The following is a 25,878-nucleotide window of genomic DNA, read 5'->3' as shown; positions in this document are numbered from 1 at the left end:
TATGATTTTGGGTTTGGTGTGGAAATATTGGAATTAAGTGACTTAATCTCAATTTGGGACAAAATACCTTTATGATTAAGTTTATAATTTTACAAAGGAAGTACAAGAAATTGAAGCGAGAAAATTATGATTTTTGATTTGGAAAATCGAGGTTGATCTCACGAACGCGTAGGCGCAAACGGTTCGCGAATCCGAGTTGAAATGAAGAAGTTATGCTCGATTGAAGTTTTAGGGACTTATTTGCAAAAACTAAACAGTGACAGATTTTGGTTTATATTTTGTGGAGGGTTACTGTGCAAATCAGATTTCTCATTTTGGTCCCCGGAGGTTTGAGAGCTCGTCGGAGAGGCGATTTCCGGCGGCGTCTGCGGCGGCGTACGGTGGAGGTGATCGACACCACCAACCCAGATAGGAAGCCTACTATCTTGTGAACATAACCCAAGACGAATCGGAGCCATCGGATGTGCGGTGAAGGCTGGGCGACGCCGTGAAGTTGGTTCGTCAATAGTGAAATCAGCAACTTCAACAGGCGGTTTGAGTCACTTACGCTTCGAATTGGACCTCGAGGTAAGAATTAAAGTTGTTCTACTCAGTATTACGAACATTTTGGTATAGGTATTGACCGGCGATTTTAGGGTGGTCCGTCGCCGGAATAGTACCCGAACCACCACCGGCTGTGGCGGCGCGTGGCGGCGCTGGGTGGCGATTCTGAGTTAGGGCTTTAGAGACAGAATGTAGTGCTGGAGTAACTGAACATGTTTGTATGTTTAAAATTGTTGAGATTCCGTCGTTTAATCAACGATCGGAGCCTCACAAATGTGGACCATTGATTTGAGATTATCGGACCGTTGGATCGTGTCCAATTTTAATTATGTTGTAGCTGGTGTTGTTAGGAGTCTGTGGGTTCAGACGGATTGATGATCGGACGTCCCGATCTTAAGTTTTTAAATTTCAAAGTTAAGGCGAGCGATCGCCATTCGATCGTGTAATGTAGAATTATCCGACCGTTGGATTGGGCCCAAATTGTTGCAGGGTGATGTTGGGACTATTTAGAGTCCATTGGTGAGATCGGATTTGGAATCCGAGGTTGTGGGCCAAAGGCGGATTTTTGGAGTGTCGGTTAGACATGTGGGACCCACGGGACCCAAATAGTGACCTTTTGGACAATGGGTGTCATTGGTCATGATTCGACGTCGACAACACGTACGTCACAGTTTTGGAGTTGGTTGGATGAGATCTGATCACTTTGGATTCCCGGTTGGTCCAAAGGGCAATTTCGTCATTAGATGCGAAATCTTGGATTTTTGGAGTTTTGTACTAAGTTGAGCTATGTACTTTGCTTAGGTACTGTTGGAGTTTGAGTTGCTCGTTGAGGTTTGAGATTGAGGATTCGTTAAGTTGTTGAAGACGCAGCTTGGACGAAAGGTGAGTAAAACCATCCTAATCGTGAGTAAAGTCACGAATTATTATATTTATTATAAGGTGACCTTGGATAATGTTAATGGCTATAATTAACATGTTGGTTGTGATTTTATAAAATGTTTTAATTGATTTAAAACACATGAACTTGTTCATCAACGGTTCATGAGGTAAGTGAAACCTATTTTGTTTTGAATTAATTATTATTATTGGAGATTTTGGTGTTTAACCATATAACATATATTGTGGATGTATGGTGGAAATTCATTCGTGAATAACCACATAAATATATATAATAAATATATATTGCTGTGATTGGTGTATTTGGCTATAAAACAATGTTTAATGTGAAACTGCATTTTATATTGTTTTGGCGTTGGTGTTTTGGTGTTGGTGTTTTGGTGTTGATGGATTTAGGTGAGAATACCTTGAATCCCTTCTGAGTTTGTCAGGTGGGCATTCTCGTGGCAAATAATGAGGGATAAATTACCCTAGGGAGCAAGACCCAAGAACAGTTAGAGCTCTAGTCTGGCGCCATCTAGTACTCATGACTGGTGTGTAATCATGAGTGAACACTACTATGGTGTTTTGTAGTGTTATAGATTAGAGGTTCATAGTATTCTCTCTTCTATCTGTCAAACAATTGACGTGTGAAAACTACTTTGAAATAAAGAGTTTTGGTGTGGTCACAGGTGGTGATCGAAACAGTTCTTTAAATAAAATAAAAGAATTGTGATTGTGATGATATTGATGATTATGATTACCTTGGTTATACAAGGATTGTGGTGTGCTAATGTAAGTGCATGTGTTTGTATATTATGTGCAATTGACATATTATACTGTGGACGTGGTTTACTCATACGAGCTTTAGAAAGCTTACCGGGTTGTTCTGTGGTGAACCCGGTGCACTATTCAATGGTGTAGGGGAAAATCCTGCAGGTGGTAGAGACGGTGAGCAGGAGAATTAAGGTGAGGAGCAGGAGGCTCATTGGTGGTTCCACAGACTGTAAAGTGTGGTGTGAGAGTGTTGGTGAGTATTAGACTTCCGCTGTGTGAAATAAGCTCTGAGGAGCATATTATGTAAAATGATGATTGTTCATTTATGTTGTGAGTTTGTAATGTAATATTTGACTCAGAAGAGTTGAGTCATTATTGACATTGTGGTTCGGAACAGTGGTGTTGTATCAAGAAAGAAAAGTTTAAATTTCTAGGTACTTTTGTTGAAGGTTCCGAGCTTCGCGTCCCGGATCGTTGGTTGTTCTGTTTAATTTTGCAGATTAATTGTTGTTGAAAATTCGGGGCGTGACAGTTTGGTATCAGAGCATGTGGTTCTGCTCTGATGGAGTGTTAGAGCTTATGGTCAGCTCTGACAGTTTGCTAACTGCTCAATTGTTTTGCCTTGTCGGAACTTTGGGTAAGTTCGGGAGACCTGTATGGTGTTTAACTCTAAGAAGGGTTTAGGTGTTAGAGGAATGGATCCTCTGTTGTTGTTGTGGTTGTATGTTAATTTCAAGCTTGTTTATTTTGAGATAATACTCAAGTATGGAATTAACAGTTTGTTGGTCTTTTGCCAGAAGGATAATGGTTCAAGGCAGAGGTCGAGGCAGAGGTCGAGGCAGAGGCCGAGGCCGAGGCCAAGGCAGAGCTAGGGGTGAGGGCGAAGAGCAAGGAGCTGTTGAGACTAATTTTGAAATTCATGAGGAGTCTGAGGAGGAGATTGAAGAAGAAGCTCCTGCTGGTGCGCAAAATATGCGCAATGTGCCAATGGATGATCGTACAGCTGATCTATTTGCAGAGTTCTTGCGGGCACGGGAGCATGGTGTTCCTCCACCACCACCAGTGCCACCCGCAGATCCTTTCAGAATGTCCCAATTGGTTTATGAACTCAAGAAACTGGGAGTTAAACCCTTTGAGGGTAAAGTGGATCACATGAAGGCGGATAGGTGGATACGGAATCTTGAGAACTACTTCAAGATGTTGCGTATGACTGGTGTTGAGAAGACGAGTGCAGCTTCCTTTTACTTACAGGATGAGGCACGAGTGTGGTGGGATACGGTGGAAAGATCACATAATGTGGACCAGATGGATTGGGAAGAGTTTTTGGCACTATTTTACAAGAAGTACTTTTCTGATACCGTAAGAGAGGAATTACAAATGGAGTTCATAAACTTGACGCAAGGGACCATGACTGTGAGGGAGTATGAGGCACGGTTTGCTGAGTTGTCTCGTTTTTCAGACCCTCTGAGTGAGTTGCAACAAACCCAGAAGTTTCAAAGGGGTTTGAATGTTTATGTGAAAAAGATGGTGACTGGTTTCCGTCATACGAAATTGGTGGATTTGGTGGAGTGTGCAGCTTCAATTGAAGCAAATAATAATGAGTTCAAGAAGAGTCTGGATGTCAAGAGAGATGTCAAGGGGAAAGGAAAGGCGCCAGCACAAAGTAGCACCACTGGGAATCAGGGAGGTGTTGGCTAGAAGCAGAGGACGGGGTACCTGACTGCGACAAAAAATGAGGCACATGCTAAGCAAGCTGGGCCCATTAGATGTTATAACTGCAATGAGGTGGGTCATCTGTCAATAAACTGCACCAAGCCTAAGGTGTATACATGCTTTACTTGTGGTCAGCCAGGACATATTGCTAAGAATTGCAAGAGTGAAAACAAACCGGGGAGACAACAAAGACAAGGAAATGCCAGAGTCTTTGCCGTGGGTCAAAGGCAGGGGAACACTGGTGTGGAAGGTACAATAACTCTCTTTCATAATCTTGTGAGGGTTTTGTTTGATACTGGTGCATCACATTCTTTTATCTCTCGATCTGTTGTGAATGCGTTGGGATTAACTCCTAAATTGCTTGGTGTGCCTTTAACTGTTGAGTCACCTTTGGGTAATTCTGTGAAATTAATTTTGGTGTGTGAGTCTTGCCCATTGTTGATTGGTAACAAGGAGTTCCTTGCTGATTTAATTGTTCTGGATAATAACTCGTATGATATGATACTTGGTGTGGACTGGTTACGGTGTAATCATGCTGTAATTGATTGTCATGGAATGTTAGTGTCATTTCATACTCCTGGACAAGCGGTGGTTCGGCATAGGTGCATTAAAACTGATGCAACTATGAAGTTCGGGTTTCTAGCTCTTGTGGAAAGAGTAGAACGAGTTCTGGCATTGGAAGATGTTCCTAAAGTATCTTTGTATCAGGATGTTTTCCAAGATATTGTGGGTTTGCCTCCAAGGAGGGTAGTGGAGTTTACTATTGAATTGATTCCGGGAACGTCACCAATATCAAAGGCTCCATATAGAATGGCACCTACCGAGTTGAAAGAACTCAAGATTCAAATTGATGGTTTAGTGGCACAAGGGTTCATTAGACCGAGTACATCACCTTGGGGTGCACCTGTCCTATTTGTGATGAAAAAGGATCACACACTGAGATTATGTGTGGATTACAGAATGTTAAACAAGGTGACGATAAAAATAAGTATCTGTTGCCAAGGATTGAAGATTTGTTTGATCAGTTGAAGGGGGCAACTGTGTTCTCAAAGATTGACTTGAGATCAGGATATCACCAAGTTAGGGTGAGGGAGGAAGATATTCCTAAAACAGCATTTCGAACCAGGTATGGACATTATGAGTTTGTTGTCATGCCTTTTGGGTTGACTAATGCACCTGCTGTGTTTATGGATTTGATGAACAGAATATTCGGTCCTTACTTGGATGATTTTGTTGTGGTGTTTGTGGATGATATCTTGATCTACTCAAAGAATGATGAAGATCATGATAGACATCTGGAAATTGTTTTGGAAACACTAAGAAGGAATCAGTTGTATGCCAAGTATGAAAAGTGTGATTTTTGGCAGGATAAAGTAAAATTTCTCGGTCATGTGGTTTCTAAGGATGGGGTATTAGTGGATCCTTCTAAAGTGGAAGCAGTTATGGAGTGGAAACAGCCTGCTACTGTGACTGAGATTCGTAGTTTCTTGGGTTTGGCCGGTTATTATCGGAGGTTTATTGAGGATTTCTCAAGTATTGCTGCACCTTTGACCAAGTTGACAAGGAAAGATGTGTTGTTCATTTGGAATGAGGATTGTGAGAAAGCCTTCAAGGAACTGAAGAAGAAATTGACTACTGCTCCGGTGTTGACAATTCCCTCAGGAGGAGGAGGATTGGTGATTTATAGTGATGCATCTCTTCAGGGTTTGGGATGTGTGTTGATGCAGAATGGTAAAGTGGTTGCTTATGCATCTAGACAGCTGAAGGTCCATGAGAGAAACTACCCTACACATGATTTAGAATTGGCTGCAGTAGTGTTCGCCTTGAAAGTTTGGAGGCATTATTTGTATGGTGAGAAGTTTGAACTCTTTTCAGACCATAAGAGTTTAAAGTACCTCTTCTCTCAAAAGGAGCTGAACATGAGGCAAAGGAGATGGATGGAACTCATAAAGGATTATGATTTCACGTTGGAATATCATCCAGGGAAAGCTAATGTTGTTGCAGATGCATTGAGTCGCAAGCCTAGAGGAGTGGTCGCATCTGTAATGGCACAGGAGTGGAGAATGCTGGAAATGGCAACAGAGGTGGACCTAGTACCAACTACAGTTGGAGGAGATATTTTTCTGGGGAGTATGACAGTTCAACCTAGCTTGATTAGTAAGGTGATTCAAGAGCAAGCTCAAGATGTGGGAATGCAAGCTAAAATGGTTGAGTTAACAATTGAACCAACTTTTATAGGTCCTTCTGAGTGGACAATTGGGAGTGATGGTGGTTTGAGATACAGAGGGAAGTTGTGCGTGCCTGAATCTGAGAATCTTAAGAGAGAGATTTTGGATGAAGCTCATCGTTCTAAGTATATGGTTCATCCAGGAAGTACTAAGATGTACAAGGATCTTAGGAGACAATTCTGGTGGATTGCTATGAAAAGGGAGGTGGGACAGTATGTGACTAAATGTCTAACTTGTCAACGGGTGAAGGCAGAGCATCAACGGCCATCAGGGTTGTTGAAACCTTTATCTATTCCTGTTTGGAAATGGGAAAATATTGCTATGGATTTCGTTGTGGGATTGCCTAAGACTAAACAGAGTCACGATGCAATTTGGGTTATTGTGGACCGACTAACGAAATCGGCACATTTTCTGCCTGTATCTATGAAGTATTCAGTGGACACACTGAGTAAGCTCTACATTCGTGAGGTGGTGAAACTACACGGGATTCCTATATCCATTGTCTCGGATAGGGATGCTCGTTTCACTTCTAAGTTTTGGAGTAGTTTCCAAAAGGCCATGGGGACTAGATTGGATATGAGTACAGCTTTTCATCCTCAAACTGATGGTCAAACTGAACGAGTGAATCAAGTGATGGAGGATATGCTTCGGGCATGTGTCTTGGACTTCAAGGGAAGTTGGGATGAATATTTGGCTCTGATAGAATTTGCCTATAACAACAGTTATCACTCTAGTATTGGTATGGCACCGTATGAAGCATTGTATGGAAGGCCATGTAGATCACCTGTTTGTTGGGCTGAGGTAGGTGATAATAAAGTAATGCATACTGAGGTAGTTCAAGAGACTACAGAGAAGGTTTCTATCATCAGAGATAGAATCCGCACAGCACAGAACCGTCAGAAGAGTTATGCAGATAAGAAACGGCGGAGTGTGGAATTTGAAGTTGGTGACCATGTGTTTTTGAAGGTTTCACCAATGAAGGGAGTAATAAGATTTGGTAAAAAGAAAGGGAAGTTATCTCCCAGATTTGTTGGACCTTTTGAGATTCTAGATAAGGTCGGTGAGTTGGCATATCGGTTGGCATTACCTCCAATGATGTCAAGTGTCCATAACGTGTTTCATGTGTCAATGTTGAGGAGGTATATTAAGGATGCTTCACACGTAATTGATTACGGTACTGTTGAAGAGATGCAACTTATGTAGAGGCACCTGTACGCATCTTGGACAGGATGACCAAACAGCTTAGAACAGCTCAGGTGGATTTAGTCAAAGTGTTGTGGAGTCACCATGACGAGGGTGATGCCTCTTGGGAACTGGAGTCTGAAATGAGGAAGAAGTATCCTCATCTTTTTGAGGACGAAGCGGGTTGAATTTCGGGACGAAATTCCTTTAAGGAGGGTAGAATGTAATGACCTCAAAAATAATATTTGGTTTTATTATTTTTGTGGAAAATATTATTAAGTCGTGTGACTATTTTGGATGTTGTATGATTTTGGGTTTGGTGTGGAAATATTGGAATTAAGTGACTTAATCTCAATTTGGGACAAAATACCTTTATGATTAAGTTTATGATTTTACAAAGGAAGTACAAGAAATTGAAGCGAGAAAATTATGATTTTTGATTTGGAAAATCGAGGTTGATCTCAGGAACGCGTAGGCGCAAACGGTTCGCGAATCCGAGTTGAAATGAAGAAGTTATGCTCGATTGAAGTTTTAGGGACTTATTTGCAAAAACTAAACAGTGACAGATTTTGGTTTATATTTTGTGGAGGGTTACTGTGCAAATCAGATTTCTCATTTTGGTCCCCGGAGGTTTGAGAGCTCGTCGGAGAGGCGATTTCCGGCGGCGTCTGCGGCGGCGTACGGTGGAGGTGATCGACACCACCAACCCAGATAGGAAGCCTGCTATCTTGTGAACATAACCCAAGAAGAATCGGAGCCATCGGATGTGCGGTGAAGGCTGGGCGACGCCGCGAAGTTGGTTCGTCAATAGTGAAATCAGCAACTTCAACAGGCGGTTTGAGTCACTTACGCTTCGAATTGGACCTCGAGGTAAGAATTAAAGTTGTTCTACTCAGTATTACGAACATTTTGGCATAGGTATTGACCGGCGATTTTAGGGTGGTCCGTCGCCGGAATAGTACCCGAACCACCACCGGCGGTGGCGGCGCGTGGCGGCGCTCGGTGGCGATTCTGAGTTAGGGCTTTAGAGACAGAATGTATTGCTGGAGTAACTGAACATGTTTGTATGTTTAAAATTGTTGAGATTCCGTCGTTTAATCGACGATCGGAGCCTCACAAATGTGGACCATTGATTTGAGATTATCGGACCGTTGGATCGTGTCCAATTTTAATTATGTTGTAGCTGGTGTTGTTAGGAGTCTGTGGGTTCAGACGGATTGATGATCGGACGTCCCGATCTTAAGTTTTTAAATTTCAAAGTTAAGGCGAGCGATCGCCATTCGATCGTGTAATGTAGAATTATCCGACCGTTGGATTGGGCCCAAATTGTTGCAGGGTGATGTTGGGACTATTTAGAGTCCATTGGTGAGATCGGATTTGGAATCCGAGGTTGTGGGCCAAAGGCGGATTTTTGGAGTGTCGGTTAGACATGTGGGACCCACGGGACCCAAATAGTGACCTTTTGGACAATGGGTGTCATTGGTCATGATTCGACGTCGACAACACGTACGTCACAGTTTTGGAGTTGGTTGGATGAGATCTGATCACTTTGGATTCCCGGTTGGTCCAAAGGGCAATTTCGTCATTAGATGCGAAATCTTGGATTTTTGGAGTTTTGTACTAAGTTGAGCTATGTACTTTGCTTAGGTACTGTTGGAGTTTGAGTTGCTCGTTGAGGTCTGAGATTGAGGATTCGTTAAGTTGTTGAAGACGCAGCTTGGACGAAAGGTGAGTAAAACCATCCTAATCGTGAGTAAAGTCACGAATTATTATATTTATTATAAGGTGACCTTGGATAATGTTAATGGCTATAATTAACATGTTGGTTGTGATTTTATAAAATGTTTTAATTGATTTAAAACACATGAACTTGTTCATCAACGGTTCATGAGGTAAGTGAAACCTATTTTGTTTTGAATTAATTATTATTATTGGAGATTTTGGTGTTTAACCATATAACATATATTGTGGATGTATGGTGGAAATTCATTCGTGAATAACCACATAAATATATATAATAAATATATATTGCTGTGATTGGTGTATTTGGCTATAAAACAATGTTTAATGTGAAACTGCATTTTATATTGTTTTGGCGTTGGTGTTTTGGTGTTGGTGTTTTGGTGTTGATGGATTTAGGTGAGAATACCTTGAATCCCTTCTGAGTTTGTCAGGTGGGCATTCTCGTGGCAAATAATGAGGGATAAATTACCCTAGGGAGCAAGACCCAAGAACAGTTAGAGCTCTAGTCTGGCGCCATCTAGTACTCATGACTGGTGTGTAATCATGAGTGAACACTACTATGGTGTTTTGTAGTGTTATAGATTAGAGGTTCATAGTATTCTCTCTTCTATCTGTCAAACAATTGACGTGTGAAAACTACTTTGAAATAAAGAGTTTTGGTGTGGTCACAGGTGGTGATCGAAACAGTTCTTTAAATAAAATAAAAGAATTGTGATTGTGATGATATTGATGATTATGATTACCTTGGTTATACAAGGATTGTGGTGTGCTAATGTAAGTGCATGTGTTTGTATATTATGTGCAATTGACATATTATACTGTGGACGTGGTTTACTCATACGAGCTTTAGAAAGCTTACCGGGTTGTTCTGTGGTGAACCCGGTGCACTATTCAATGGTGTAGGGGAAAATCCTGCAGGTGGTAGAGACGGTGAGCAGGAGAATTAAGGTGAGGAGCAGGAGGCTCATTGGTGGTTCCACAGACTGTAAAGTGTGGTGTGAGAGTGTTGGTGAGTATTAGACTTCCGCTGTGTGAAATAAGCTCTGAGGAGCATATTATGTAAAATGATGATTGTTCATTTATGTTGTGAGTTTGTAATGTAATATTTGACTCAGAAGAGTTGAGTCATTATTGACATTGTGGTTCGGAACAGTGGTGTTGTATCAAGAAAGAAAAGTTTAAATTTCTAGGTACTTTTGTTGAAGGTTCCGAGCTTCGCGTCCCGGATCGTTGGTTGTTCTGTTTAATTTTGCAGATTAATTGTTGTTGAAAATTCGGGGCGTGACAATTCTTAACAACTAAAACGAGTTATTAACAATAGCAACTTTAATTCTCGCAAGTGCCACTACTACAATTATGTTAAACTACGACACCCAAAAAACGACCCTTTATATAAAAACTGTCGTGGTATTTTAAAAGACGACCAATTTTATAACACCGCCCTGGTAAAGTACCTAATACACCAATATGTTAAGTTGATTTTTAAAATTACGACCATACCTTATCAGGACCGTCGTGTTTTCAGGAGGCGCTAACAACAGTTCACTTTAAGTTCGCGAGCGCAGAGCTTTTCAGAAAACACTCGCTCTCTCAGACACTATGCTATCTCAAATTCTCTCACGAAACTTTCACAAAACCCTCACTCTCTCAACTCTCTCTCACATCGATGAAGCACATCTCCCTCTCACCATCCACCGAGTTTGCAGAGATCGCCATCTCCATCGCGTCATTCAGTCCACCGAGCTCACCGCGTTCAGTCCACCGAACTCGCCTCGTTCGCCAAAATTTATTCTCTCCCTCTGAAAACGAACCAAGCTCAAGCACTAATTTGAAGGGAAAAACCCCAAGTAATCTCTCTCTCTCCCTCTCTCTCTCTCTCTGTTTTCTTCTTCTCCTTTTTTGATTTTTTTAATTTTAATGAGGGTTTTAATGTCAGATCTGGTTATGATTGGCTCGCGAACACTTTGCAATGGGTATGTTTTATTATGTTTGGTTTATTATCGAAGAAACTGTTTATGTTTTATTTTGTTTGATTTAGGTTCTTCCATTAAAGATGCTGGTGAGTTGATTTAGGAATTAGGGCTTTGGGTATAAAAAGCTGGTAAGAAATCCACACCATCGACTATTTTAGGGATTTGATATAGAATGTTAATTTTGGTCTGATTTAATGTAATTTGATGGAATTTGGACTTTAACTTGCTGAATTCTACTTGGGTTTGTTTTGGTTTTTGCTGATGTTGGTTGAATTGTCTTGGAGCTTTTAGCTATTACTCTGTTTTTGGTCTAAAGGAGTGTTTTGTGATTCATTCTGATGGATGAAGCCAGCTTTGAATCTGAATTTTGAGATTGTACTGAATTTAGTCATTAGCATTGGTCGATTCTAATAATTTTGTAGGTCAACAGTTCAAAATTGATTCTCTCTTAAAATTGGCCCTTTTTTTTGTCTGAAAAAAAAATTAAAAATTGGCCAATTAAGCAAGGATTTTAGAAGCAGATTTTAATATGTTTTCTTGGTTTGGTTGTGATATAATGTAGGATGGATTCCTCTTTTTTCTTTTCCACTGTGGTCAATATAAACTTGCACGAAGTTTGACTTATGAGAGGCAATCTTTATCAGTGATTTCTTATAAGATAATATTCATCAGTGATTTCTTAAAACAGTGTTCACCAGTCATTCTTTTCCTAATTTGATTTTCGGTTTTATATGATGTCATGGGATGATAAACAAATGGGAGACTATAAGGAATGCGAGTGCTTCTATTTTAATATATCATATACCAGATACATTTGGTACTAGCTGTCACTTTCAGATTTATTATTTTCTCATTATTTTAACTAAAATTTCAAGACATAATAGGCATACTAATTATATGAAAATATCATTTTTCTATGATAAAACTTTATTTTTATGGAGAAATTCATGGATTTATCAAGAACAGATCATAATCTATGATGCCTTTTAACATATTTTTATCTAGTTATCCACTGCTTTTTACCTTTTTTCTAGCTAGAAGAGTGTATATTCATGTTATACATGGACAAGGGTTAACTTGGAAATTATTTGAATCCACTATTCAAGTAAAACATTCTAAAAATGTGTTTTATCAATTTAGCAGTCTCATAGTAATTTGGTGACAAGAGTTTGTGTAAAGTGAGCCTACACAAGGAAAGACACTTGCATTTTGTTGGTTATCTAAGTTAGTATTTGATGGTATTTTTTATGCAATGACATTAACCAAGTATACTTTTGCTGCTATACATATCTAAATAGTAGGCACTACGGTTTCAAATTTTGGGGATTGTTTTGGGATGGAAGGGTTAGAAAATGCAGGCCTGGATACTAGGTATGTGGTAACTTATGAACTCTTCAACTTTAAGTCCACCAGGGAGAAAAATCCCCTCCTACAACTTGTTCATTGTTGTGAGGAGGGTTGGGATTATGCCCCAGTTACTGTTTCTTTGTTAAAATAGAAGTTTAAGTAACTTTAAGTAATATTTTCTGTTGTTTTCAGTAGAAATAAGATGAATTTCACATATTCTATATGATTAAAATAGAAGTTTAGGGCAGGTTTGGCTATCTTGGTAAGGATTATACTCGGGGTCTATTTGAACTGTCAGTTGGTGCTGTAGTAACACTCATCAATGGTAATAGACTATGAATATATGAAAAGCATTTTTTAGCAGTATAGGGAAAATAAATCTATATATTTTCAGAAAAAGGTAATTCCAAGAAGTGCTGTATTATTAAAGTGTAGACCATAGTAGCTTTAGTTAAAATTTTGTTTTTGTTTTTCTGATTTGGTACAGGTTGCTGCTACAAGGAAGCTTACTCAGTGGTCAAGAAAGGTACTAGCATACAACTTTCTCTGCCTTGCTCCACTTGAGTTGTCAGTCTGTAACAAAGCTTCAAGCATGGCATTTCAAGTATTTTGACCTATTGTTGTTGATATTGCTAGAGTGGAGGGGGGAATACAACAACTTGGAAAATGTGCAAGGAAGGCGGAGCTAACTCATACATCCAAGAACAAATTGATGAAGTTTGTATCAAATTAGTAGAATTTGTGAGCAACATGTAGCTCCTTTATTTCTAATTATAGGTAGGAAGTATGTTTGTAATAGAATAAATATTGGTTGACTATGTAATGACTATTGAATCTTCAAGTTTTATGAAAGAAATAATTTTTGAATCATTATAATCGGTTTCCTAGTTGAAATTGTTGTATGGAATCATAGAAAACAAAAAACTACAATGTAAAAGCTTGGAAACTTATTAGACGACATATTTAAAGAAAATAAACGGTGGTTTTACTGTCGTCTGTACATAAAAACGACGACGATTTTAAACAAAATAATGTCTTCTTTATATACAATCAACGACGGTATTTAACAAAATACCGTCGTTTTTACCATATATAACGACGGTTTTACAAAAAGCGTCGTCTTTTTCATAAAAACGACGACGGTTTTTAGGAAAAACCGTCGTCTTTACATTTAATAGACGACGGTTTTTTAGAAAAAGTGTCGTCTTTACATGTAATAGACGACAGTTTTTTTATAGAACCGTCGTCTTTACATTTAATAGACGACGGATCTTTTAAAAACCGTCGTTTTTACATATAATAGACGACGGTTAATTACCGTCGTAGTTTGACTTTCAAAAAGACGACTGTCGATTTAACGACGGTTTGAAAAAGAAAAAGAAAAAGACGACGGTGTTTCCCCGTCGTCTATTTCAATTTTTGTAGTAGTGTGCACGAACCGTTTATAGTATAGCTTATGTAAATACGAGGTCGATCCCACGGAGAATGGTAATGTGGTTACAAGTTAAACTACTTAGAATGCTGGAAAAACAGAAAACAAAGAAACAAACTAACTACTAAGAGAAAGGTCTAGGACAGAATCCTAGCACCACACACGCACTCGAAATGGGGGGTTTTGTTGTTGAAATGAAAACAAGAGAATGAAATGGAAGTGCTGGAAAGTAAACAATAGTAGCAATCAACAAGTTGTGAAACAATGATTGTGAGGTGTTAGAGCCTTGGAATCCACCACTAGTTTTCCTATCCAAGTTATGAATGCATAGAAGTGACTCAAGTTTCATCAACAATAGATTATCGCCTACAAGCCTATTATATCTAGGTGCAGGATGCATGATTCTCCTAAGGCATGTAATTGTGCATGGTATCTACACAACACGTGATCTCTAATATGCAACCTAAGCATGGTATCTACTTAGAATAAAGCATACAAGAGTCATTAAGTTCCCTGAGAATATGATAATCACACAAGTCCTAGAACATGGTATCTGTCCTAGTCAACCTATGGTCATTAACCCCATGAATGATTCTTAGGCCATTCACGTGTTGCTTGTGAAAGGAGAGTAGAATTGGTGAATCTAAACCCCTTCTCAACTTACGCTAGATGCATAAAATCCTAGTTTGCTACTCTAAGAAAGCATACATCAAGCACATAATAAACTGGAAATTAACAACTTGATAATGAAAGCAAGGAAATCAATTAACTATGAAATCATCCATAACATTGAATATTCATGACTAGGGCTTCATCCTAAGCCCTAACTAAATGGATTAGTTACACATAACTAAGAATACAGAAAATAAGAAATACATAAATAGATTAAAGAGAAGAGAAGAACTAGTTGGTGGTAGCAAGGTAGTTCCCAGGACAGCTCCAAGCTCTCCCTCTTTTGCAGCTAGCTCTCTTCTCTCTTTGTGATGAATCTAAATGTGTGTATGAGAGTAATGGATGAAGTGAATGTGTGTGTCTATCTCCCCTATGAATGAGCTACAACTCTATATTTATAGACTTCAAATTCGTCCTCCCCTTGACTGGTGTAGACAGCCCACCATAAATCCTGGAAACTGTTCCTTGATTTGTGCAAACATGTTTCCCCATAATTAAGCACGCCTTGTTTTGCTCCTTGAGACTTCCAATGCTGCAATGCCTCCCTAATTTGCTCAACATGTCAGGTCTAAAGTCAGGTACAGCTGAGTTGAGGCAATGGCTCAAAGGGGGTGTGGAACACAAGGCTCATTAGCTGGCAGCTGCATATTAAAATTCTCCTGAGCATGGTTCAGTGTTTGATGGGCTAAGGACTCCAGATATGTTCAATTGGGCTGAAATTTGGATATGTTACACTAGACACCCATCTGAACAACTTCTATGAAGAATGTCTCCTCATCCGAGTTGTGTACGTTGCAGAAATGAGGCTTGCACAATGACCCACGAAATTGGACTGACAAGGAGTGTGGCCCAAATTGGGTCTGTCTTTAAGCTTATATTCCTCTTGTGCCAATCAGCCCTTAACATGCATGGATTGTATCAAATGTGATCTCTTGCTGCCTTAACCTACAAAACACACAAACATAGGTAAGTGACTTGAAATAAAGAGAAACTAAACCAAATCACTAAGTAAAGAAGGCATGCAAATGTGTAGAATTATGAACTTATCAAGCCAATAACACTAACTCAGATCAGCCATTGCCTAAGCCAACGAAAACTGGTACAGAGTGGAAGAATAGGGTCTGACATTGTAATCCGAAACTGAAAAATGTAACTTTGTTATGTTTTTTTAGGGAGCTACAAGGTGTAGTGGCTATGAATGGGTGACTAGAGGCAACAGGCCAACTGAATGTCACATTCAAAACCAGCTGGATGTGAAGGAACTTAATGCATATGCTGAAGTCATCCGTATGGTGAAGGGCATTAAAAATATCCTCCTACTGTTGTTAGTTCTATCATTTCTGATTTTGGCAGTTAAATTGATGAATAAGTAAGAAACTTTTTGCGTCTGGAAATCTTCAAGCAATTTCAAGTATACATTTTTAAATTTTGTTAACTTTTGGTTTTTCAAGTATATATTTTGTAATTTTGTAATCCGGACAGCTATGAAATATGAAGAAGTGTTTGGAAATCTACAATTATGAATTAATCATTGAGCATAATTAGTAGAAGAATTTTTGAACGTTTGATATGCCTGCATCTAAACTTCACAATCTTGTTTGCCGTAAACAAGATACATTCCTATTTATTCCACATTTGAAAACAATCATGCACCATTTACGGTTTACGGTTCAGCATAGTATCAACAACATGTGTTCATGGTTTCGTATAGGTTGTATTTGAACCCAATAAAAAAACTTATTCTTTAATTTGAAGTCAAAAGGGGGAGTTGGATCATAAACAAGAGTTTGTTCCTTAACAAGTAGGACTCAAAACTACCTTTTCAAAACCTTAGTACAAACGGGAAAGATGCACTCAAGCATGGGAAGAAAGCTCTTCAAGCTTCCCTTATATTATAGAAAGGTTAGTTCTCTATCTCGTGAATTGAGCCAATACCAAGCTATATGAATTTCTTCAGTTCAACAACTGTTACCTACAGAATTACAAACCACCCACCCAGTGAAATGAAGTTTGCAAGTTCATATACTACACCCACCCAGTTATGTCATATTGCCTCTCCTAATTAATCACAGGTTCCAATATCCCTGCAACAATTGCACAGGTAGCTTCAACCGATACAAGGGCATGGCGTCATGGGAAATATTGGCTAGGTTTACATTGGAGGTCAGAAACTCACAGTATTTGAGAATGTACATCCCACAGTCGCCCCTGAAATATAGCGAAGAAGCTGTCATTCATTGTACAATAAAAGCGCACTTTCATAACACAATGTGTTTAGGTCGAAAATGACTCACCCACCTACTTGTTGGGGTGCATCCAAAATGCGAATAACTGGCCACTTACTTTTGCGAAGTAGACCGTCGCCAATATATCCAGCTTCGTATAACAACCGGGGCAGTATTTTCGCCACGGGCTGCACAGCCCATTGGATGGCTTGTGTTCTGCACATATCTACTTTTGAATTATATGCCCTTATCTCACACTCTTTTAAATAGATAACAAGTAAGATCCAGTGCTTCTGCCTTTGTAGGTTGAAGGGCAAAAAAACTTGATTCACAGACGACCATGATTTAGCCAACTTATGCCCTTCGCCCTTGACCATTCCTAGTAGACCGTTGGTGTGCTGCCTCTCATCCTTTCCCATATACGACTTCATTTGTATGTAATCTAAGGCAACACATTTCTGCATAGTGGCACACAAGTTTGCATCATACGGATACAGAATTTCAAAACAAACAATGCTTATGAAATAATACAGACCTGAAAAGTGGTGTCCAGTATCGTCCAGTCAGAACCCACCCACTTGCCAGACCTGTTGTGCCGCTCCTGTAGCAAATGCAAGGCCATGTCAATGTTCTACATAAAATGGTTGTTTCCATTATTAAATCAATAAATTACTACATAGCAATGGCATATCGACAAAATCCCAACTCAATCAATGCTTACCGAGTCATCAAACCAACAGTCCTTGGTCAGCAACCGAACAAAGTAGTTATGCAAACCTTCCATAGCTTTGTCTCCACATAACCGCACATGTGAACTATATTTGTCAATCATTGTTATTATCAATTCGGTTTCACCAGTGACTCAATAGGTAATCATAATAAACCATTTACATTTCACTAAGGACGGGCAAAGGGAACTTACTTTACTTATTGTCCCTACACTAGGTGCATCACATTCAGGAACATCTGATCCCCAACTCCAATAGGTTGCCTCATCTCCAATTCACTTGGTCGTAAGAGCCGTAGTGTAACAGGCTGTGAAACATATACAGTTAACAGGTCATATACAATAGTAAACAGCTTTCCGCATGAAATCAACATACTATTGAAATCAATTATTAACTACACACCTGTTTGCTTTGAAATATATAAGCGTTCAGCTTTCTAAACTCAGGCACTTTATCTGTGGATTCCCACCAGCAAATTTGAGGGACTAATACAGTTTCCTCGATCTGCCTACAATATCTAAGGGGGGGGAATTCCCAATTCAGCAATTTATTCATACGCCTAAATCTACAACAAATAGATTATCAAAGTCAGTACTTAGTTACAAACTTAAATTTTAGAAACACTAATATTAAACTAAATCATACCTGGAAAGCATAGCTGAATCCCTTTATATTCCATGCAGGTCTGTTAATTCTTTCAGGCTTCTCATCCTCCACGTTTTTCTTCCCTTTTCTCACTGAACTCCGCACCACCTTTTTTCGCTTTTTCTCTCCTTTCCCCTTCCCGTCCCTGTCTTCATCTCTCTCTTTCTTCCCGGGAACAAACAACAGAGAATCTTGTAGACACTCAAACGATATAGATCCCCACGGATATTTGTTGAATTCATCCACTTTATGAACCAAATGTAAGTAGTCCTCGTTTATCTTTACATTTCGAGGTTTACCCATTATCACAGACTCCACAAAATACAACAGTCCCAATTTGAACAAGTCCTCGCTTCCTCTTTCGGACTTTAGGAATGCATTTTCTTCGTCTTGGCAAGTAATGTGACTCCTGTTGGTAAAATGTGCTTTCATAAATCGCTTATGATCTTCACCGGTAGACATTATGTCAGGCTCTCTTTGTTAGAAATGTGCCCTAAGAGCCAATACATTTGATGTAATCTCCTTAGAATACATTTCGTATATGAAAAATAAAGGGCAATATTATTTTGTTATCTTTTATATCGCGTAAAGAAACAAAAGTCCAGGGTATACTAAATAAGAGATAAAGTAATCTAAAGAAGTTTAGATTCGGGAGACCTTTAATCTCTAACTGTAGTATCCCAAAATGTTCCTAATCATAGGGTTATCAAATGGGCATTGATAAACCGTCAAGATTGGCACATACTATGTATGCTCAATAATGAGGATGGTTGGTCTCAAACCATTTGTGTAGTTGACACTAATATAAGTATGTGGGTGCTCATTAATGAATGAGTACACTGAACGTGATCAACCGCAGTTCTCGTATGGAGTATTTATCTATATGTCAAACGAGAACTCGTAGTTGCAATAATGCAACTTAGTCCTTAGACCTGAGGCATCATGGTTGTCTTGTGATGCGTTATTGATCTTTGATAGCTCACAAAGACAAGTCGTAAAAGATTTTCCTTATGTGTTATTGGGATCTCTTAATTCATCATGGAGGCATGTGAATGTACAATAAGGAATCTCTACCTTTGATAAGGAAAGGAGAATGTTTCAAGATATGATTCAGTGAATCTTCGGCCGAAGTACTTGAACATGATTTAGAAAGTGGTTTTAATTATGTTCTATTGAATCATATGAGGTTAATCATATTAGGGGTTTGACATTATCAATTCGTACCCTAATAATATGATTGGAAACATTGTATAAGAGAAGGACCGTATTGCATTGCAATTCCAACTGAATATGTTCTTCATCTATTCTAATTAGCATGGGTAGCCATGATATATTGCTAGATGTCACTCTTGGCTTGTGGAAGTCCTAGGATTGATTGTGATCGATCCAAATAAAGGAAGAATTAAAAGGGGGTTTTAATTCCAGTTGGTTAGAAAGAGTTCTAATGTTTTCCCACTGCCTTGCTAAATTAGAACCTAATGGATCGCACACCTTAAATGGTTAACTTTGAGTAATACAAATGAGAATGAGGAAATCAATTTGATTGATTTGATGTGGATGATTTACTACGTGTAAAAATGTATTTGGGCCTCGGTAATAGTTAATGAGAAGCCCAAATGGTTGGGTATCAAGCCCATGGACTTAAGACACCTAAATTATGGCTTAAGTGTCATAAGGCCCATTTTTGGAAGCCCAATGGGGTTTGGCCGAAAATGCTTAAGTAAATGTGTATGGGAATTGTTTCCATAAGCTAATTAACACAACAAACACAATCCAACATCAACCAAATAGGTTTGGGAGATCAAAGAGAGATAGTTGTGAGTTTTCAAGAGTGAAACACTCTCACTACTACAAAAAGGGCAAAAGACGACCAGTAAACAACGACGGTAGATCAAAAAACCGTCGTTGTTTTTTAAAAGACGACGGTAATAGAAACCCGTCGTAGAAACATACTTTAAACACCTAAAAAATGGCACACGTATAGATATTTTGAAACCACGACGCACCAAATTAAAAAAGCGTCGTCTTATTACAAAGGTATTTTCAGAGTTAAAATCTGAACCTAAAAACAACGACTATATCTATGAAATCACCGTCGTAGAAAGTAAAGACGACGATATAAAAATAAGATGCCGTGTTAATTAATTAATAAACACGACCCAATTTTCTTAGTCAGCGACGCATAAATTCAAAGGAATCTACGACGGTTAATTACAAAAAAAATCGCCGCTTTAAATTAAGTTACCACGACTGTAAATATAAATTTATCGACTTTTTAATTATAATATACTACGACGGTATCCATAACTCTACTGTCGCATAATTGTACTAACCACGACGGTTTGTTAAATTAACGACGTACAAATTTTATGCAATTATTAGTCTATCATTACCAGAATGAACTCTGTTCCTCATCATAATCGAACCAGAATGAACAAAGGCAATGTTTTAGAAGTGGATGATGTGCCAATTACTCTCACAAGGAGTTTGAGGGCAAGAAGCTTGTCTCAGCCGCCAAGGAAGGTCTCAAGCTTGATGAGAGTGAAGACGAGGCAAAGAAGAAGGAAGAGTTGAAGGAGAAGTTTGAGGGACTCTGCAAGGTTGTGAAGGATGTTTTGGGTGACAGAGTGGAGAAGGTTGTGGTGTCTGACCGTCTGACCGTGCTGGACTGCCAACATGGAAAGAATCATGAAGGCTCAGGCCTTGAGGGATAACAGAGCGGCTGGGTACATGTCGAGCAAGAAGACCATGGAGATCAACCCAGAGAACCCCATCATGGAGGAGCTGAGAAAGAGGGCTGATGCAGACCTTGTTCTCCTTCTATGCAGAAAGACAATTTTTTAGATGATGTGTGCGTGTTTGTGTCTTTCAGATACACAAACGCGCCCACACATCAACATCCAAACTGAAAAATGAAAGCGAGATGAGACAGAGAGGTGATGTGCCTCCAGAGAATTGAGAAAAAGTTGAAACCCTAATTGAAAAATGAAGACGACAGAAAGACAGAAAACCCATTATTTATAAACAAATCTTATATACCACGTCGGTGTTTTAAAATATCGACGTTTATATATAACATACACGTCCTTTAAATTTAAAATAAGGTCGTATAAATTATTTAACAACGACGCTATATAAAAACGACGTTGTAATTTTTTGGAAAATTAATTTATTGTGTAATTAAAAAAATTACACGTCGGTATGAGTAATTAAAACGACGTGGTATTAATTTTTAACGTCGTTATTATTGAATATAAGGTCGTTTGGTAAATTGGAAAATGACGATTCATCTTTTTTGAAGAAACATGCGTCGTGTAATTCGATTTCAAAACGTCGTTTCATTAAAACATACCGTCGTTGAAAGTAATATTATAGGGCAGTGTTAACAATAGCGCCGTATAATGTATCATACTAGGGCGCATACTATTAATAGCGTCGTTGTTATGAAAAGGTTTTTTATTATTTTAAACTTTTCGCCTTCCTGACCCATACTTGCATTGGTTCCAAACCCGAGAAAAACTTTCAAGCTTTTCTCATTTTTCATTCTCCAAGAACTGTTTCAAACTTTCAAGCTTATCTCCTCTTCGTCTTCATCTCTGAACTGAAACACCAAACTCCAGAAGAAAGCTTTCATCGCAAGCAAAGGGTAAGCATTTCTGGAAGGATTTTTGTTCCTGTTTTGCATGCGCATATCATTTTCGTTTCTTTAAATCTTTTTACATTTTTTATTTCCAAGTTTGATAAAATTTGCAGACAAAGACGAAAAGTTTCCAAGTTTGAACACTACTCTGGTTCTTTTACTTCAACTAAATAAGACGACGGTGGCTTATTATTTACGTGGTTAGATTTATAGACCACGACGGTTCGTCAGTCACCCTAGCGTCGTGTGAAAGTGTTCGTCGTTGTTTTTTAAAATGATATCCTTTTTTTGTTTTTGATTTTTAAGGATATCATTTTAAGTTTCCAAGCTTTCATCGCATGTTTGATTTCTCTGAACAATGGTTTTTGTTTCGAAAATCTTTTTAATTATTTTTCTGCTGAAAATATTTTACGTTGTTCCTAATTTATTTTTGTGGTATAGACAACGGTATATTAATATTTACGTCGTTTTATTTTCAATACCACGGCGAATGTTTATTATTAACGTCGTTGTAATATTTAATACTCTGTTTTTATTATATCATAAGACGTCGGTTGTTTATTATTGACGTCGTTGTAATATTTTATCACGTCGGTGATTAATTACCGTCGTGTAAATTTATTATTACGTCGTTTGTTTTGTTCTTACGTCGTTTGAAATATTATAATACGTCGTAGTTTATAAATAATCGTCATGGTTTTTCTTAATTTCACTGATATATTTTCACTTGCAGGTTTAATTTGTCTGTAACCATGGTTTCTCAATCCCAAAGTAAGGAGTCTGGTTTGAAAAAAAATGAATCCTCGAAGAAGGAGCTTAGAGTTGTAAATCCTCAAACCAAGGCCTCGAAGAAGATGAAGTTTGTTTCATCTTCTGAGACAGAACCAGCCAGCACGGCAACTATTTCTGAGGAGGCAAAGTCAGGTCGGGGTATGAGCACAATGCCCCGTGTTGTGCAGAGAAAAATTCAGAAAATCAAGCCTGTTGTTGAGTACAATGAAGAAGGGAAACCTTATGGCCGTGCACATAATGAGATGCAGTCCTACATTGGTGTGTTGGCACGCTCCAGAGTCCCACTTGTGGACAAGAAATGGGTTCAAATATCCAAGGATATAAAAGAGCAGATTTGGGAAGCCGTTGACATGGCTTTTGTGGTTGGTAAAGGGGGCAAGCAAATGGTGCTATCTTCTGCCGCCAAGAAATGGAAAGATTTCAAGTCCACACTAACGAGGTTTCATATCCTTCCATTCATCAAGGAGCAGGATAGATTAAGGCAGCCCCCTGAAACATACAAATTCATAGAGAAAGCTCAATGGGATGCCTTTGTAGCTTCAAGGTTATCTAAAGAATTTGAGGCTGTGCATGAAGAACAATCACAGAGGAGGGAGAAACTCGAGTACAATCATCGATTGTCTCGAAAAGGATATGTTGGTTTTAAGGAGGACTTGAAGGAAATCATGCCTGGGGTAGATATTGATCGATCTACCTTATGGAAAAAAGCAAGAGAAGACAAACATGATAACATCCCGGATCCAAAGACTGCAGAGAAAGCAAAATTAATTGTAAGCCTACTCACTTTGTTTTAAAAATTTTATTACGTCTGCTGTTATATTTTTCCGTCGTGTGAAAAGTTTTACTACGTCGAAATATTTTAAAAGGCGATGTTAAAGGTCTGAATCTGGAATCCATGCTCTGTTTTTTGTAATTATATCATAAGACGTCGGTGGATTATTATTGACGTCGTGTTAATATATTAATAACGTCGGTATTTAGTTAGCGTCGTCTTAAATATTATATTACGTCGATTGTTATGTTATTGAGTCGTGTGAAATATTATATTACGTCTATTTTTTATAAATAACCGTCGTTTGTTTCCTTATTCTGACTTTTTATTATGTCTTTTTGTTAGGATGATTTGCAAAAGCAAGTCTCTGAAGGCACAATTTCTCTGTCAGGATCCAATGATGTTTTGACAATGGCTTTGGGTCCCGAGCATCTAGGAAGAGTTAGAGGTGTAGGGGCTGGGGTTTCCCCTAAGCAATACTTCAACTTACCTAGACAACAGAAGGTTAGGTTTGCTGATCAATTGAAGGAAAGTGTAAGACTTGTCCTTCAAGAAGAGACTTTGAAAATGGAGGCTAGATCAAGGGAAGAGAGTTTAAAGATGGAGGCTAGGACGAAGCAATTGGTAGAAGCTGAGAGGGAAAATTTGCTGAGTCAGCTTTCAAAAATCATCCCCAATTTTGATCCAAGCCTGCTGAAACTGAATACATTGTCCCAAATCCAAGGGCAAAGTCCCAAAAATCCAATGTCTGACAAAGCAAGCTGTTCTGGGGCACTTGATGTTAGAGCCCTACAATTTGAGGAGGATACTGCCAAGAATGGGGAACAGCAGGAGGAAATGGTAACGTCTTTGAACTTTGAATTTTCTGTTTCTCTGTTTATATTTACCGTCGTCTGTTAATGATTCCTCACAAGACCAAGCATGGGTTTGCTACATCCTCCTGTGTAGCAAGGGTGGAACCAGCTTTAGAACCTGCATGGGTTTGCAGACGCACAACCCACAACAGAATCTAAGGCTGGTTCCCCCCTGCTACACAGGAGGATTGAAGTTGATCACTGTGGAAAAGGGGACTACAATGTAACCAGGAATCGAGGAGTGAGCTTTTCACACTTTGTTGATTTTGATTTTCTGAAATTATTAGATATTCATCTGTGGCTGTGCAGGAGCTTGAGAACAAGAGGAAGGAGAGGGCCCAGCTTGCATATGAGAGGAAGAAACAGTTGAACAAGCTGAGGGTGAAGGCAGAAAAGAAACCACGATGTATTTGCCAAATTTGTGTACATATATTGTGTAAATATTGATCAATATTTAACACGAAGAGATTTGCCTTTTAAGATGAAAATGTTGTTGAGGATTGAGAATTAAATTTTGTTTTGTGTTAAGAAAGATATTACCAAAATAAAAGAAAAATTAATTAATTTTAAAAAGCTATAAAAATAAGACGGCGGTTTATAGAGAAGGCAGACGTATAAATTGAAAAAATACGACGGTAATTTGAACTTAGGACGTGGTAAATAAACACGACAGTAGTGTTGTAGGTACCGTCGTAGTATGCTCCAAAATAATAAGTCGATAAATTAATCTCTCGCGTCATGGTATATTATTTAAGACGTCGTTTTTTGTAATATACCGACGTGTATTAATTACATATACACGTTTAGGTCGTGGAAAATGGTTTGTACGTCGTTTTCTGTGTAAAAATGGCCATGGTTTTAACATTAAACGACGTTTGTTTAAAAATTACGTCGTTTATTATAATTTAAAACGTCGTTAATTTATTAACGCCGACGTGGTTTGTGGGTTTTATTAATAATATTTTATTCTATTTAATTCGAAATATTTATAATAAATTGAAAATAAATCCAAAAAATGCAACGTCAACTCCTATGAAGTCATTGAGATATTTTCTTCCCCCTTAAGCTTTAAAAAATTAAGTTTGAGTTATACAAATTTAAAATTAAAACCAAAAAGAGAAATGTTTTCATGAGTCACAACATCACTTATACTTTCATGGTTTAGGGTTTATATAAATTTAGAAAAGGGATTAGGGTTTAGGGTTTTATGGACGAGATATTTTAGGACATAAAACCCTAATCCCTTTGGAGAAATTATTTTTAAAAATATATATATATAATTGTGGTTTTATTTATTAGGGTTTAGGGTTTAGGTTATATTTGTCTATTAGGGTTTAACGACGGTAGTTTGGTTTTGCATCGTAAGGATATTTACAACGACGTCATTTTTAAAATAAGCGTCATGTTTAGGTTGAACTTTTAACGACGATTGTGTTTTTGTTTCCGTCGATGTTTTTTAAAAAGCGCGCTTTCTAAAAATTTCACCTCGACCTAAAATTTTCAGATTTCGCTCTAACTCTTATACAAGTTGCCAAAATTTGTGTCCTAAAACATTTTGCTCGCTCTCTCACTTCAACTCTAATTCAAAGTTGGTCTCTCCGTCGAATCCAAGTTGGCCAAGTTTACAACTCCGTCGAATCCAAGTTGGCCATAAGCTGTGAGCTCTGCCTACCTGTAAGTGCAAACCCTAATCTCATGCTTGTAAATTCATTGAATGATATTCAGTTATGTGGTAA

The 25,878-nt window shown here is 38.4% G+C and overlaps 2 protein-coding genes and 2 long non-coding RNA genes across 5 annotated transcripts; 3 read left to right on the top strand and 1 right to left on the bottom strand.

Annotated features, from left to right (window-relative positions):
* The first annotated feature begins 164 nt into the window (after window positions 1–164).
* LOC110766065 (uncharacterized) lies at window positions 165–2,649 on the top strand. 2 transcript variants are annotated; one of them, XR_015833837.1, is made up of 3 exons: window positions 165–567; window positions 1,345–1,425; window positions 1,872–2,649. It is a non-coding gene; the product is annotated as an uncharacterized LOC110766065 (long non-coding RNA). The 2 variants fall into 2 exon arrangements; XR_015833836.1 differs by having other exon boundaries at window positions 177–567; window positions 2,344–2,649.
* A 5,139-nt stretch (window positions 2,650–7,788) lies between these two features.
* Window positions 7,789–10,271, top strand: LOC110759193 (uncharacterized). The gene is made up of 3 exons (XR_015833838.1): window positions 7,789–8,189; window positions 8,967–9,047; window positions 9,966–10,271. It is a non-coding gene; the product is annotated as an uncharacterized LOC110759193 (long non-coding RNA).
* Window positions 10,272–10,686: 415 nt separating this feature from the next.
* On the top strand, window positions 10,687–13,165 carry LOC110774155 (uncharacterized). Its single transcript, XM_088247737.1, has 4 exons — window positions 10,687–10,909; window positions 10,999–11,035; window positions 12,870–12,908; window positions 13,019–13,165. The coding sequence occupies exons 1-4, from the start codon at window positions 10,729–10,731 to the stop codon at window positions 13,113–13,115; spliced, it is 354 nt and encodes a 117-aa protein (XP_088103863.1). The 5' UTR covers window positions 10,687–10,728; the 3' UTR covers window positions 13,116–13,165.
* Window positions 13,166–16,552: 3,387 nt separating this feature from the next.
* Window positions 16,553–18,546, bottom strand: LOC148296459 (uncharacterized). The gene is made up of 6 exons (XM_088248534.1): window positions 18,085–18,546; window positions 17,652–17,746; window positions 17,433–17,526; window positions 17,247–17,342; window positions 16,830–17,169; window positions 16,553–16,713 (listed from the first exon to the last, which is right to left on the bottom strand). The coding sequence occupies exons 1-6, from the start codon at window positions 18,544–18,546 to the stop codon at window positions 16,553–16,555; spliced, it is 1,248 nt and encodes a 415-aa protein (XP_088104660.1).
* Between the last annotated feature and the right edge of the window lie 7,332 nt (window positions 18,547–25,878).

Source organism: Prunus avium, chromosome 2 (assembly GCF_965620075.1).
Source record: "Prunus avium chromosome 2, drPruAviu1.hap1.1, whole genome shotgun sequence".
Lineage (NCBI taxonomy): Eukaryota > Viridiplantae > Streptophyta > Magnoliopsida > Rosales > Rosaceae > Prunus > Prunus avium.
Note: the sequence above shows the minus strand (reverse complement) of the source record. Positions and strands in the feature narration are given on the sequence as shown.